General features: G+C 34.4%; 1 protein-coding gene across 1 annotated transcript in view; it reads right to left on the bottom strand.

Moving 5' to 3' along the window:
• The window catches only part of LOC149790788 (trafficking kinesin-binding protein 1-like), a 178,498-nt gene that overhangs the window by 44,793 nt on the left and 116,557 nt on the right, over positions 1-17,148 (bottom strand). Inside the window, exons 7-12 of the mRNA XM_089973262.1 lie at positions 13,465-13,558; positions 12,097-12,175; positions 10,353-10,483; positions 5,056-5,130; positions 2,565-2,788; positions 1,745-1,978 (exon numbers count right to left, since the gene is read on the bottom strand). Coding sequence (XP_089829388.1) covers positions 1,745-1,978; positions 2,565-2,788; positions 5,056-5,130; positions 10,353-10,483; positions 12,097-12,175; positions 13,465-13,558 — 837 coding nt within the window. The remainder of the gene's footprint in view (positions 1-1,744; positions 1,979-2,564; positions 2,789-5,055; positions 5,131-10,352; positions 10,484-12,096; positions 12,176-13,464; positions 13,559-17,148) is intronic.

The raw sequence follows: 17,148 nt of genomic DNA, 5'->3' as shown, positions 1-17,148 counted from the left end.
TTCCAATTATTTGCCTACAAAGTTCCTTAATCAGAATCCCAGTAGTAATAACCTATGATAAGCCTACAAAGTTCCTTAATCAGAATCCCAGTAGTAATAACCTATGATAAGCCTACAAAGTTCCTTAATCAGAATCCCAGTAGTAATAACCTATGATAAGCCTACAAAGTTCCTTAATCAGAATCCCAGTAGTAATAACCTATGATAAGCCTACAAAGTTCCTTAATCAGAATCCCAGTAGTAATAACCTATGATAAGCCTACAAAGTTCCTTTATCAGCATCCCAGTAGTAATAACCTATGATAAGCCTACAAAGTTTCTTTATCAGCATCCCAGTAGTAATAACCTATGATAAGCCTACAAAGTTCCTTTATCAGCATCCCAGTAGTAATAACCTATGATAAGCCTACAAAGTTCCTTTTATCAGCATCCCAGTAGTAATAACCTATGATAAGCCTACAAAGTTCCTTTATCAGCATCCCAATAGTAATAACCTATGATAAGCCTACAAAGTTCCTTTTATCAGCATCCCAGTAGTAATAACCTATGATAAGCCTACAAAGTTCCTTTATCAGCATCCCAATAGTAATAACCTATGATAAGCCTACAAAGTTCCTTTATCAGCATCCCAATAGTAATAACCTATGACAGCCTACAAAGTTTCTTTATCAGCATCCCAATAGTAATAACCTATGATAAGCCTACAAAGTTCCTTTATCAGCATCCCAACAGTAAGAAACCTATGATAAGCCTACAAAGTTCCTTAATCAGCATCCCAATAGTAATAACCCATGACAAGCCTACAAAGTTCCTTTATCAGTATCCCAATAGTAATAACCTATGGTAAGCCTACAAAGTTCCTTTATGAGCATCCCAGTAGTAATAACATACGACAAACCTACAAAGTTCCTTTATCAGCATCCCAATAGTAATAACCTATAAGCCTACAAAGTTCCTTAATCAGCATCCCAATAGTAATAACCTATGATAAGCCTACAAAGTTCCTCTATCAGCATCCCAACAGTAATAACCTATGATAAGCCTACAAAGTTCCTTTATCAGCATCCCAGTAGTAATAACATATGACAAGCCTACAAAGTTCCTTTAACAGCATCCCAGTAGTAATAACCTATGATAAGCCTACAAAGTTCCTTTATCAGCATCCCAACAGTAAGAAACCTATGATAAGCCTACAAAGTTCCTTAATCAGCATCCCAATAGTAATAACCCATGACAAGCCTACAAAGTTCCTTTATCAGTATCCCAATAGTAATAACCTATGGTAAGCCTACAAAGTTCCTTTATGAGCATCCCAGTAGTAATAACATACGACAAACCTACAAAGTTCCTTTATCAGCATCCCAATAGTAATAACCTATAAGCCTACAAAGTTCCTTAATCAGCATCCCAATAGTAATAACCTATGATAAGCCTACAAAGTTCCTCTATCAGCATCCCAACAGTAATAACCTATGATAAGCCTACAAAGTTCCTTTATCAGCATCCCAGTAGTAATAACATATGACAAGCCTACAAAGTTCCTTTAACAGCATCCCAGTAGTAATAACCTATGATAAGCCTACAAAGTTCCTTTATCAGCATCCCAACAGTAATAACCTATGACAAGCTACAAAGTTTCTTTATCAGCATCCCAATAGTAATAACCTATGATAAGCCTACAAAGTTTCTTTATCAGCATCCCAGTAGTAATAACCTATGATAAGTCTCCAAAAATCAGGCTTACCCATATAGGGAATCCAGATCTGCACTATACCCATCGCTGTGCACTGACTCTTCTCCACCATCAGACAAGTACATGGAACTCCGCACCGATGTTGTCTGTGATCCAAGGTCCTCCAGTCCCAGCATACTCTGATTAGACGAGCTGGGAACTTGTAAACTGCTAATACCTGGTGCAACACTGTGCATGGCCTTTTTGGCAGCTCTTGCAGTTTCAAAAACCTTCCAGTTGTGTCTTCTGTGAAATAGTAATATAAAAAAACATGCTGAAGAAAACTGACACACTCATTTTGTTACCACAAAGGATATGCATAATGCGGACAGAGTTTATTTAATATTCAATGCTTTGGATGAGGGATGGCATCGTTTATACTTCATACATAGGCACTGACTGGTTCCCTGCTTTATTTGCTCCCTGTGTTACACTCCTCTATTCATATAGCAGAGTGCAATTCTGGGAGCATAAGAAACAGGGAACCAGACTAGCATAGGCAATGTTATGACTGAGTAGCTTCCCCGTATCTTGCGAGCTCTCACACGATTTCCATTGAGCTCAGCAAGATGTCGGGTCTCAATGCTTGTTGCACTAGAAAGTGATCTCCAACTTAAAACGGTGTGGACTAAAAATCATTAGCGAAGAAAGTGAAAGAAGCAGAACACAAAAGAGAAATGTAGACCTAACTTTAATGAAAAATGGAGACAATAATTCCATTGACTGGAATACAGCACATCCATAAGGATTACCAGTGTGACTTCTAATCGCGTGATTGCGAAGACCGCAAAAGTGAATAATCCTTTCGCCCATGCCTTAAAATTTTTCTTACCTTCTCTCCCTGGTTGAGTAGCTACTATTTTCCTCTGCTTCACTCCTGAGAGATGACTCCAACTCTGATGCTAGGGAATCTGATGGTGCATGGAGCAGCATTGAGGACATGTAGCTATGACGAACAACTCCAGGTTTCTGTCTGCTTCGTAACCGGCGGAGTTCTTCCTGATTCTCTTCCAAAAGTTCCAAGAGTTCTTCATTCTTATTTTTCAGTTCTAACAGCTAAATATGGAGAGAAAAAAAAATGTTAGTTTAACACTTTGATTTAACAAGACAAAAATTTGTATCTGTGATCACCATGATTTTCTATTTATGGAGGATATGAGAGAAAGAAATCCTGGGTTTATGAACTTATGAACGCTGTCAAATGATGAAAGAATCAACATCTTTTTAATGGTAATAAACCATAGCGTCATCCATGTGTTTCAAGAAGAATACATTTTGTAAACCTTGTCCAAGGCTACCTTGATATCAGTTTGAGAGAACCCTAAGAGTGCCCAGATTTTACAGTTTGCTTTTTGCTCTGTAACAGGATTGTTCTCTTTACTCGGGCATATTTAGGTGACTGTCCCTTTGTACGTTATATCACATGCATTTATATGCTGATGTCGGGCATATTTAGCTGACTGTCCCTTTGTCCATTATATCACATGCATTTATATGCAGATGTCTGGCATGCTGCACAGCCAGCAGCAAACCATTTTTTGTATTTTCTTAAAAACTAACTTTATTTGATCTAGACTAAACTGTGATATAAAAGCATAAGAGATGTGTGACATAAAAGCATGAGAGATATGTGACATACAAGCATGAGAGATGTGTGACATACAAGCATGAGAGATGTGTGACATACAAGCATGATAGATGTGTATGTCACTCGCCTTAGGATCTGAACCTCAATGTTTTGATGATTCTTCTTTAAACTTAAAACCAAACCTTTCATTACATTCCCAGCAAATGAAATTTTTGAAAGAAAAAAAAAAGATGGATTGATCTCTATTCCCTGCCTAGACAAACTTCTGCTAGGTGATGAAGAATTCATCAAAGATTTCTTGTAATGGAAGTTCATATTTACAAAGTATATGGTAAGGATCAAGAGTTTACTCCAGAAAAAAGTGTGAATGGTGAATGATGGATGGATGAATAAACGGCAGGATGAAAATTTAGAAATATTGAAACTGGTGAATTGCAAAGAGCACATCTACATTATGAGTCTAATTGTCTAATAAGTCTACACCATAAGTCTGAGAGTCTAACTGTCTAATAAGTCTACACCATAAGTCTGAGAGTCTAATTGTCTAATAAGTCTACACCATAAGTCTGAGAGTCTAACTGTCTAATAAGTCTACACCTTAAGTCTGAGAGTCTAATTGTCTAATAAGTCTACACCATAAGTCTGAGAGTCTAATATGTATTGGAAGTTTGTACCGAAAGTACATATACACCACAGGAATATTTTTTTCCCCAACAAATTATATCGAAAGTGAAATACAGAAAGACCATTGGTCTAATTGTTTTCACAATTCTAGAGAGAGAGAGAGAGAGAGAGAGAGACAGAGAGACAGAGAGAGAAAAAAACATGTAGGATTAGGATTCATAATAATTTCTAGTAATTCAAGACGTTTTTTTCCTTTTAACTGTCATTTGTTAAATCTGTCACAAACACGATTCTTACACATATTTTAGGATAAATTCTACAGTCATCATGTATTTCTAAAAGTGGGACATGACAAAGGTTAAGATGTACAGTGGAGAGAATGTCGGCATAACTCTGCTACTTCATGCAGTGTGACTGAAATTTCATTACAAGTGATAATCATGGAATTTGTGCATACAACTGCTCAACATGACCGCTCAACAAATGTGCTTGAACTAGTTCAAAGTACACTAACATTTGCACATATTAAAATGGGGTACATGACTTTTGTCAGAGAAGATGATACATGCTTCTAACATGAAATAAATAAATTATAAAATTTATTAAAAAATCGTAAGTTTTATGCTCATTCTCTTTCTCTTCAATTTATATTTGAAGTCCAGGAAGTGAAAATTACTAAGCAGAGCTATCGGTCTTTAAATATGTGTAATATTTATGCTCCCCAACTCAATTTACACACATCAATCATACATGAAAATAAAGAGAATTTAAAGTTCTTTTACCTAAAATATGCAGTCAATTTTATATAGCTAGGATTACCAGTGAGGAAAATCGGGGAACTCTTTTCTGCAAAAATGAAACCCTATGCAAATTATGAAACTGTAGAGCAGAACTTTACTTAGAAATGACCATATTGAGAGACAGAATGTACCTCCAATGTGGAGAACTCCCAACACAGGGGTGGGTGGGTAAATTCTTCTGGTATGCATATGTGACATGGACATTATTAAATGATCTGTGTGTTCTTATTATGATTTTAACCAAACAGAATTTTTAGTTTTCAGTCATATCAAGGAGATAAGTAATTAAAGGCTACACTGAAAGTAATCACCTCAACTGTCAGTTTACGCTGTGAGTCACGGGAGGCATCTAGTGTCTTCTGCAGCTCTACATTTTCAATGGTGACCTGGAAATGGTTAACATATTATCAATAACTTTCATAATGTGAATAACTAAAGCACATTATAAAAACAAACAATATAAAATTTATCTGGATAAAGGTAAATTAGCTTTTAATTAATCATCAAATGAACATTGAGAATGGCACAAAATCATTTCAACTATTATATAAAAAACAAAGTTTCTGCGGAATCTACTGTCTTGCTTTGTATCCCTGATTTATGAGCTATAACTTAGTGTTTAGAATAATGTAAATACCGTCATAAAGTAAATACCGTCAAAATGTAAATACCGTCATAAAGTAAATACCGTCAAAATGTAAATACCGTCATAATGTAAATAGCATCATAAAGTAAATACCATCATAATGTAAATACCGTCATAAAGTAAATAGCATCATAAAGTAAATGCTGTCATAATGTAAATACTGTCATAAGTAAATGCTGTCATAATGTAAATATCGTCATAAGTAAATACTGTCATAATGTAAATACCATCATAAAGTAAATAGCATCATAAAGTAAATGCTGTCATAATGTAAATACCGTCATAAGTAAATGCTGTCATAAAATAAATACCGTTATAATGTAAATACCGTCATAAGTAAATGCTGTCATAATGTAAATACCGTCATAAAGTAAATAACATCATAAAGTAAATGCTGTCATAATGTAAATACCGTCATAAGTAAATGCTGTCATAAAATAAATACCGTCATAATGTAAATACCGTCATAAGTAAATACTGTCATAATGTAAATACCGTCATAAAGTAAATAGCATCATAAAGTAAATGCTGTCATAATGTAAATACCATCATAAGTAAATGCTGTCATAAAATAAATACCGTCATAATGTAAATACCGTCATAAGTAAATGCTGTCATAATGTAAATACCGTCATAAAGTAAATAGCATCATAAAGTAAATGCTGTCATAATGTAAATACCGTCATAAGTAAATGCTGTCATAATGTAAATACCGTCATAATGTAAATACCATCATAATGTAAATACCGTCATAAGTAAATACTGTCATAATGTAAATACCGTCATAAAGTAAATAGCATCATAAAGTAAATGCTGTCATAATGTAAATACCGTCATAAGTAAATGCTGTCATAATGTAAATACCATCATAAGTAAATGCTGTCATAATGTAAATACCGTCATAATGTAAATACCGTCATAAGTAAATACTGTCATAATGTAAATACCGTCATAAAGTAAATAGCATCATAAAGTAAATGCTGTCATAATGTAAATACTGTCATAAGTAAATGCTGTCATAATGTAAATACCGTCATAATGTAAATACCGTCATAATGTAAATACCGTCATAATGTAAATATCGTCATAAGTAAATACTGTCATAATGTAAATATCGTCATAAAGTAAATAGCATCATAAAGTAAATGCTGTCATAATGTAAATACCGTCATAAGTAAATGCTGTCATAAAATAAATACCATCATAATGTAAATACCATCATAAAGTAAATACCGTCATAAGTAAATGCTGTCATAATGTAAATACCGTCATAAAGTAAATACCATCATAATGTAAATACCGTCATAAGTAAATACTGTCATAATGTAAATACCGTCATAAAGTAAATACTGTCAGTCAGAGTTCATTACAAGCAAAGTACATTGCACAAGTGATGGTTATTTTTCATCTCTGGTACAAGAAAGTCTGTCTATGGCATCCATAAGATACAGAAATAAGACCCAAGAAAGTAAAAATACAAGATAAATACAGTAGATTTTAAACTAACTGAATTTAGTACATCCAAGGCTAACAGAATAGTGTGCATTCGATGCCAAAGAAGCACAAGATAATCAGTTTTACTGGCTGACAAAAATGTCTTAATGATTTTGATTAGCTTGGGGACTGACTAAGAACACATGGCTGATGGTCATTTACAGCAAATGTAAAGACGAAATGATGAAATCTTCATCATAAACAATGTTGATGTTTTTTACAGGAGCATACAGGAAGGAAAAAATGTAGACTCAAATGTCCAAAATGGTTATTCAAGTGTGGGAAATTCAATCTCAGAACAGATGGCTTGCAACAGAGAACTTCCAAGGATGATAATGATCACTGCTACAACTAGATTTTTAACCGCTTCAATAAATATTTACTTTTCCAAGTCTGTATACATTTAATCAGTCACTGAGTAGCCATTACAAATATCCATACATGAGACAAAACAGAGAATCTAACTTAGGACAAATTGGAAAGTTTGCAAATTTGGCTGTGAGTTTTGACTTCAAAAGGGTGAGGATTATCAATGAGAATGAATTTTTCATTGTGGCACATTATCTGACTTTCTTATCCCATTGAGGACCCAAAGCTGAGGTCACTATGTGAGAAGTTTTTGTGTTTGTATGAGACCTTTTGTGTTATTTCCAAATCAGGGAACATTATTTTGACTAGATCTGAAAAACAATACGTTACGGTAACCATAAATGTTTGGCTATAAAGCTGGCAAAAAGTGTCTTGGCAAATATATCTTTATCCATATTTGATGTCAATTCTGCAAACATGGATTTCAGTGATGGCATATCTGTTGTGGCATTTAACATGTTTTAATATGGTGTGTGACATGTAATGTTTTTCTCACCAAGGCAGCAAATTTTAAAATCAGCATTAGCAGAATGCATATTCATGTCCTCTGACCTTGATTTCAAACAATGAAATTCCCTTTTCCATCCATCATTGAATTTTGTGTCATATATCAGTTTCTTTGATTTTGGCATTTCAGTATAAACAGACATTTCAATAAATTGTACACATCAAAACCAGACCAACCCGGTTTTATGCTGATTGTCAGCTATTTAGTAATCCAACCAATTAATCTCCTTAATCTTGTACTTTTGACATGGTGTAATCAATGTCAACAAACTTTAAGCACTAAAACCCAACCGACCATGTTGACATTATCAACAGAGTCTCAATACAGCTTTAAACTAGTAACTACAAGGTCTTGCCTGCTTAAGCCAGTTCAGTCATCTGCTCACAGCATATATATATATATATATATATATACACACACACACACACACACACACACACACACACACACACATACATACATACACATACACCATTAGGGAGGCAAGATGTGAATGAAAAATAAAAAATGAAAATAAAATTTTTGCAAACACAGATTTTAGCAAGTGATAGATGGGACAAAGAGACAGCCCTCACCTCCAGGAACTTTACTTGTATGCATACCAAGAAGATTATCGTATTCAGCTTTGTGATTATTCTGGATTTATTCCAGTTTTGGCTGTGCATTTTCCCTCTGCCTTATTACCCCTACATAAAAAGACTGATTGGACCAGCTAATTGGTCAATATACAGAGATGTAAGTGCCCTGAACTAAAAAAGCCTGAAAAACAGCCCCCAAGAAGCTGGGAGTCTGAGGACCAACAGGTTCCAAAAAAGCCATTGGGATCTAGAGGACCTGAAAGTGATTTCAGAAATTACCTGACATGATTTGAAATACTTACTAAGAAACAAATTTTGATGGGGAAATATTTTATTTACTGCATGATATTCTACTTGTCACCTTGCTGTAAAACATTAGTAAGCCAACTAACAGTTGATTAAAAATAGATCATAAAGAAGCAATGTGAGCACAATAAAGAACTAATTTGCAATGATCCATATACATTCTGGACTACCTGAAACAAAGCATTGTTGCATTTTATGATAGTCTTACATTGGCCTAACAAGTCTCTTTTTGTAAACAAAGATTTCTAATTATGAAATATTTTTGGCTCCTGTTAAATGAATATATCCTGTTAAATGAATATATTCTGCTAAATGAATATATCCTGTTAAATGAATATATTCTGTTAAATGAATATATTCTGTACTGATTAGTTTATGTTCTCAGATTTTAAGATCTTTTCAGAATCTCTGTACAATTCTTTTTTTCTGATGACCCATACATAATCTTGCCATTGCACAGTGTACATCAAAAACAATCCTGGAATGATTATTTTACAATTTTGTCTGTCATAATTACCCCATTGCAGTACTTTTCCTGCAGCTATTCCCAATTAATCTTGTTTCTAACACCCTTTTAGAGTGATATTAAGTCTTCACTGCAATTTATGACACTATTTTTTATCAATTTATTTTCCTAAACACTATCAGAAATGCTTTTCGTAATAGTTGTTGTTGTTGTTATTATAGGGTTTAACGCCATTTTTCAGCACAAGATAGGCTATACATTTGCGGCGAGTATTAATGGTGATGGAAGAACCTGAGAAAACCACGGAAAGAACCACCGAGCCATGAGAAGCTACCGGCAAGCTTTCTCACATATCAACATTGGCCAAGCCCGAGACTCAAACCCACACAGACAGAGGTGAGATGGCAGTGATCTGTGATGGAGAGCGCTTTAGACCACTCGGCCACTCAAGGCCCCGCTTTTCGTAATAGATGATTTCTCCAATATGCCTTGAGACATACACATGACAAGTCATTTACTATGCAACTTTTCAATGGTTAAAACTGGTCAAAACTGCCAGTTACTTATCAAATGAACCAATCAAAATGTTATTTACAAATAATGCAGGGGGGCCCCCGAGTGGCCAAGTGGTCTAAAGCGCTCACTGTTCCGGAACACTGCCATCTCACCTCTGTCTGCGTGGGTTCAAGTCCAAGGCACGGCTAGCGTGGTTATGTGGGAAAGCCTGCCAGTAGCTTCTCATGGGTCGGTTTTTCTTCCCTGGGTTTTCCAGGGTTCTTTCTCCACCAGTTATACTGGCTGCCATGTATGGCCTATCTTGTGCTGAAATGTGGCGTTAAACCCTAGAACAACAACAACAAATAATCCAAACATAATGGTTATACAAGAATGAATATGAAAGTTTTGAAACCTGACTGGGTATGTCTAAAGTCAGAAATCTGGCAAACTCCAGAAAACTTATATTTCTGTACTAGATAAAAAAATTGGGACCCCACCACTGCTTGGTTACTAAGTACTTAGGCTCACCAGCTTATCTGACCTATTAGCCACTAATTAGCAAATAAACAGCTAAAAAAACACACTATGTTTGGAAAAATTTAGATACATAATTAACACTTCTGGATATGTGGTGAAAAACTGACTTAAATTGGGTAATACCCATACACTATTATGTTGAATTATTGAATAACTTGCGGCCATACAGTAACTTACTTCTGGAATATCTGATTAAATAAACATACCAGTTTAATGCGTTTCTGTAGGTCAACAACTTGAGACAAAAGGTTGGTGATCTCCTCCTTCTGGTGGTGACATTCTTCTGTCTTCTCTGACAATTCCTTTGCAAACTGCTGTAGGTGTTGGTGAGATTCCTCTGTGTAACAAACAGAAATATTATGAGACAGTCGATCAAGTGATTCTTTCTTACAGTGATTAAGGATGTTTTCTTTCAATTCTAGCTTGGTCAGGACCAAAGGCAGCTAGATCTATTAGATACATGACTGAATAAATGAACGAAGCTTTAAAGTGACTCCTCAATAATTTTATAAGACTATAAAGTTTGTTGCTCTTTGTACTAATACAAACTATATTTGGTAACATAGAATGGATTTAATTTCAATGACATAAGCACTGAGGGACTGGAATCCATCGAGGCTAAAAACATGGTCTCCTGTCAATAGGAAAAATTTACTACATGCATTTTTGTGATTTATAAATACCTTTACTTCCCTGCATTGATTTATGGAGAAAAGGATGAAGTTTATTATGAAGTGCGTGTATCTAGGTAACTAAAATCCTAAATACTCAAATCAACAAAGGAGCAAATGATTCATAAATATAAGACAGATTAAAGTATGAATACAAGACAGATTAATGAATGAATACAAGATAGATTAAAGCAAAAATATAAGACAGATTATTGCATGAACACATGACAGATTAATGAATGAATACAAGATAGATTAAAGCAAAAATATAAGACAGATTAATGCATAATATCTCATGAAGCACACTATCAAAATGTTTTTGCCATATTTAAAAATGGAAACACGGAGACAGTAAGAAAGTCATTATATTTTTGTAACACCAATTTTCAGTATGGTGTAGTGAAATATCATGTACTGCTATTGTCAACTTTGAAAATATGCATCTGAAGTTTCCCCTTCATGAATGACATTTCTAGAAAATGCTATCAGCATCAGCTTGATCATGCAGGTGTTTTTCATGAAAAATATATGCAGTTTAAAGTATCTAAATTACTTCTGTAAAGTTAGTCTGGTTCACTGACCAACTTCACTGAATATGAAAACGCTGGATGGCCACAACTGCCATATTTCATAATTTTTGCTATCAATTTTTAAGTCCATAATTTAATGGTCATTTCAGTAAGACAAATTTTAAGGGTTGGCAGGTCTGTGGTAAGCTACTGCCAGAGAAAGCAGACTTATCAATAAATATGAACAATGGAAAATTATTTGACAGTCACTGCAGAGCACACTTCTAAACTTTTATGGAGTTAAATTAAGGCCAATTTTACTACAAAAGATTGAGAATGCTGACCACAACTATTAGAATTTCAACTTCCCATTTGTATCTTTGATACTATGAAATCACAATTATTCAAGAAGCACCAATTTTTGTGGATGCTATGGTTGCTTCAAAGTCCATGACTTTAATGACCCAAAACTAACATGCTGCGGAAACAATAACACCCTTTCCCCAATCAATGATTTATGTACAAATAAAAATGTAATTTTTATGGACCATGAAACCTGATACCCAAGAAAATAAACGATACCACACGGCAGCCAATTACACATAAATGATACCAAACAGCAGCCAATTACATAAAAATGATACCACACGGCAGCCAATTACATATAAATGATACCACATGGCAGCCAATTATATATAAAGTTTAACACATGGTAAGTCAAATATATTTGCCCCAAACATGTTAAGAGAGAGATAGAGAGAGTAACTTACCAAGCTGTTTGACACAGTCTTGAACAAGACGCTGTTCTTTCTCTTCAAGATCACAGGTCTCACTTTGCAGCTGTGATGTCTACAAAATAAATCACAATAAGAATCATCTGTGTGATTTGTAAATCTCACCATAAATTAAATTTGTTTTTATTGACAAACCTTACACACCAGTATTTCCATCAGAGACCACCGAATTTCTACCATCAAGCTGTTTTGAACTAAATGGCTTGTATGAAAGGAAATGATTGGCAACTGCATGAAAAATTATTCCATTTTCTTCCAAATAATTTATTTCCTAAACAAGAGTCCCCCAACAGGACTGACACTCTACTGACCGAAAAGAATTTCCAGGAAGTAATGTTAAGACCGATTGTTCCTTTTAACTCCTGGGTGTTGAAACTATTAGACATTCTTCAGCAACAACAAGATTTTCAAATTAGCAGCTATGGATGTCATATTAACACCATTTTCATTTTGGACCAACAAAAGACATCATACACAGTCTTCTGGTGGAAACCCCCTTTTGATATGACATTACACTTTGGTGATGTAACAAGATTTTCAAGATGACTACCACAGTAGTCATAGGACAACACAGACTAGGACCATCTAATTATAAGAAGTCTTTAGTGAAAACCTTATGTCATGTGACCATCCTTCAGAAGAAGTAGCAATAACAAAATTTTCAAGATGGCCTCTCCATACTTAATGTCCAAGAAGTACCACTTTCATTTATGACCAACAAGACATGGAATGAATGTGTTTAGTTAAATGGCAATCTTCTAAGTAGTTTAGCATGAGTTTTGTTAAGAGATAAAAGATGTGTCTAAGCCAACAAGCCGCTGAACAAATGTAGGGTTTATCGATTTGGTATTTTATGCAACAGCAACAAGTAGGTCACATAGTTCCAATCCATCTGGAGTAAAGAAAGCATCATGCCCATGGATGCACAATGGTAGCCAACCTAGACTGCGGTATTTCAGTCAGGTTTGGGGAAAAATGGCACCTGTGCCTTGATGATAATGGACCAACCTCATAATAAAGTATCATGTACGCAGTCTATTATACCTGCTATGAGCATGCAAAACTAAATAAACTTCATTTCTTCTACACTTTCGTGCTTAATGCCTCAAACCATACTTTAAAAGTGCAGATAAAATCTTCAATTTTAAGCCATCTAAAATTAATGCCAAAAATCTCTGAGTCTGGAGTTATGACACAGAATGGGGGAAAACAGACAGGCCAAGCATGGTGACCTGTGCACCTGAAAAAGTTTGCCCTATTTTCATTTTTACCACATGTGCTTAATAAAAATAAAAAAAAACCGACATCTTTGACCAGTAAATGTGGACAATAAGGACTTCATACCTCACACCTTAATGAAAGATTTTCTTCTTCCAATGTCCTGACCCTTTTCTGTAACCCTGATACATCTTTTTTAGATGGGGTATAGGGCTCATCTCTGTAAAACAAACACACATGCCATAATATATCTTTGTAAATACTATAAAAATAATCAGACTTCCAAAGAAAACTTCAACCCAACTGCAGTTTAGGTGTGCACATTTTATGATATGTTACAAATGTTTATATGCATCCTTTCAAATTCTAGTTTAAATTTGAGGAATGACTAACAGTTTGCCCACATAAATAGTGTTGGACACTTTTCTTTTCTTAGGCACAAGAAAATTAAATCTATGGTGACTAAGTATAAAAAAGGTCCCAAGGTGCTGACTGGAGAAAAAAGACTGCAGTGCAACCTGCATTAGCCAACACCTTCATATATGGGATACTTGCTCTTAGAGAAAACATTAAACATGGATACCTCTGTCAGAGAAAAACATATACAGGACACCTGCTGTTACAGAAAAACAAATAGTACTAGGCACAATGCTATGGGAGATAAACATATACTGGACAACTGCTGTTGGAGATAAACATACTGGACAACTGCTGTTGGAGATAAACATACTGGACAAGTGTTTTCTGGTGATAAACATATACTGGACAAGTGTTTTTTGGAGATAAACATATACTGAACAACTGCTGTTAGAGAAAAACAAATGGTACTGGGCACAATGCTATGGGAGATAAACATACTGGACAACTGCTGTTGGAGATAAACATACTGGACAACTGCTGTTGGAGATAAACATGCTGGACAAGTGTTTTTTGAAGATAAACATATACTGGACAAGTGTTTTTTGGAGATAAACAACACTGGACAACTGCTGTTGGAGATAAACATACTGGACAACTGCTGTTGGAGATAAACATACTGGACAACTGCTGTTGGAGATAAACATATACTGGACAACTGCTGCTGGAGATAAACATATACTGGACAACTGCTGTTGGAGATAAACATACACTGGACAACTGCTGTTGGAGATAAACATATAGTGGACAACTGCTGTTGGAGATAAAAATTTACTGGACAACTGCTGTTGGAGATAAACATATACTGGACAACTGCTGTTGGAGATAAACATATAGTGGACAACTGCTGTTGGAGATAAACATGTAGTGGACAACTGCTGTTGGAGATAAACATATACTGGACAAATGCTGTTGGAGATAAACATATACTGGACATGTTATTAGAGAAGATATTATATTCTGGACACCTTGTCTTAGAGAAAAACATTATCTACAAGATACCTCTTAGAGAAAAACATTTTAAAACAGTTTTCATTCCCTTTAATATATACCAGACTCCTCTGTGAGAAAAATGTTTAAAAACATTTTTTATTACCTCTATTTAATGTCAATATTATTTGGGGTATGGGAGTGGAGTGTGTGGGTAATGTCACATTTTAACGCATTATTGGCTATATGCTGAAGAAAATGAGTCAAGTACCTTTCCCATGGGAACACAAATGCAGCTGACCTGGATGGATACTGAACCAGCGACACTTGGATTACACGTCTGACACTCTACCAACTGTGCTACTGCAGCTCTCTAATCTCAAATATAATGGACACTTGTCCATAACAGATAAAACTATGGTTTCTTGTGTATCCTTTATAAACTGGTTTTACTGTATATTGCCCAATCATCATCAAACTTCACTTGACTCCCAACCTTTTTTAGATAATGCAAATTCTGATTTCATGAGCTGGAGTAACATTTATTATAGTTTAATAAAGTTTTATGATGCCGTCACATAGATTATATACAGTTCTTCTTTCTGTATAATTATCCTGCTTTACTGCCAGAAAAGTTTCTCAAGAAATATGTGTACATTTCCAGGTTTTGTAGAAATAATAAATATAAACATAAATAACAATAGAGCTCAGTTATTTTGAACAGGTAGATGAACTGAAATTTCAGTTAGAAGCATGATTTGTAGCAGAAAATGGCGAACAGAAATTCTTGTACAAATCAGCCAGTTCTTCTAAGTAATGATGGACAATCTTCTGCAAAGCATTATGGGTAAAACTGGTATGGTATAACTCTGACTAGTTCACCCACAATATCAATTAAAAGTTATGTCAATGAGAACCTACTACCAGTTATACCCTTAATCCCATGCAAAAGATCACCCAGTTTGACCTGTACAAAAGACAACTTTGTACTCAAATTTCTACTGCTTTAGCCGTCATCTGCTAACAGTCAACTAAAACCAAGTCATCTATCACCACAAAATAACTGCTTTTAGGTTGTTCCAGAACTCGGAACAGTTTTATAATTCCTCGTCATGTTCTCTTTGGTGATGATTCATCCAGTTACGATTAGTCATGTCTTTCATTGAAAATAGATTGGTCAAAGCCTAGAAGACACTACCATTTCCAATTTGGCATCAGTGATGTGATGTCACAATGAAAGCTGCATGTGTCGATACAAATTTGTATGACCATATTATTTGTTATGATTAGACCCAACATCTGCTTTTCTTGACCAGTTTTTTGGTACCTGGCAACCATGGTGAAGTCCATATCAAACAATAAATTTTGTTTTGTTCATGAAATAAAAGGTAGTGAACTTTCAACAATTCTGACTGAAAGCTATATTAGTATTAACTTTTTGAACAACAATTAAAACTTAATTTAAGACAAGTAAATTTGCTTACATGACCATGTCGACATATACTTTGTTAAAGATGCCATATAATCTAACATTTCTCTGCTGTTCAAACAATGTTTAGTCAAATTTGTATACTGCACCACCAGACTGGATATATGTGCATTTTGATTGGCATCTGTTTTAATACTAATTTCTGGAACAAAATAAACTTCTATTATATAAACAGTGTATATCTAAAAAGATTCTGAACTGTTGTTAACATTTTTTATCTATAAAGACTGACATGTTTTTTAATATTCATTTCTGGACCAAAATGAACCTCTATTTATAGCGTATATGTAAAACATTCTGAACTTCTATTAAAAGTGTGTATGTAAAAAAATTATAACTTCTATTAACAGAGTAATCTAAAAACATTTTGAACTTCTATTACCAGCGTGTATGGAAAAAAGATGTTTGAGTACAATCAACATATATCAATAGATATTTTGAACTTCTATTTCCAGTGTGGATGGAAAAAAGATGTTTGAGTACAATCAACATATATCAATAGATATTTTGAACTTCTATTACCAGTGTGTATGGAAAAGAGATGTTTGAGTACAATCAACATATATCAATAGATATTTTGAACTTGTATTACCAGCGTGGATGGAAAAAAGATGTTTGAGTACAATCAACATATATCAATAGATATTTTGAACTTCTATTACCAGCGTGGATGGAAAAACGATGTTTGAGTACAATCAACATATATCAATAGATATTTTGAACTTGTATTACCAGTGTGTATGGAAAAAAGATGTTTGAGTACAATCAACATATATCAATAGATATTTTGAACTTCTATTACCAGCGTGGATGGAAAAAAGATGTTTGAGTACAATCAACATATATCAATAGATATTTTGAACTTCTATTACCAGTGTGTATGGAAAAAAGATGTTTGAGTACAATCAACATATATCAATAGATATTTTGAACTTCTATTTCCAGTGTGGATGGAAAAAAGATGTTTGAGTACA

The sequence above is a fragment of the Sinohyriopsis cumingii genome, chromosome 10, assembly GCF_028554795.1.
Source record: "Sinohyriopsis cumingii isolate HCF-2022 chromosome 10, ASM2855479v2, whole genome shotgun sequence".
NCBI classification, from domain to species: Eukaryota; Metazoa; Mollusca; class Bivalvia; order Unionida; family Unionidae; genus Sinohyriopsis; species Sinohyriopsis cumingii.
Note: the sequence above shows the minus strand (reverse complement) of the source record. Positions and strands in the feature narration are given on the sequence as shown.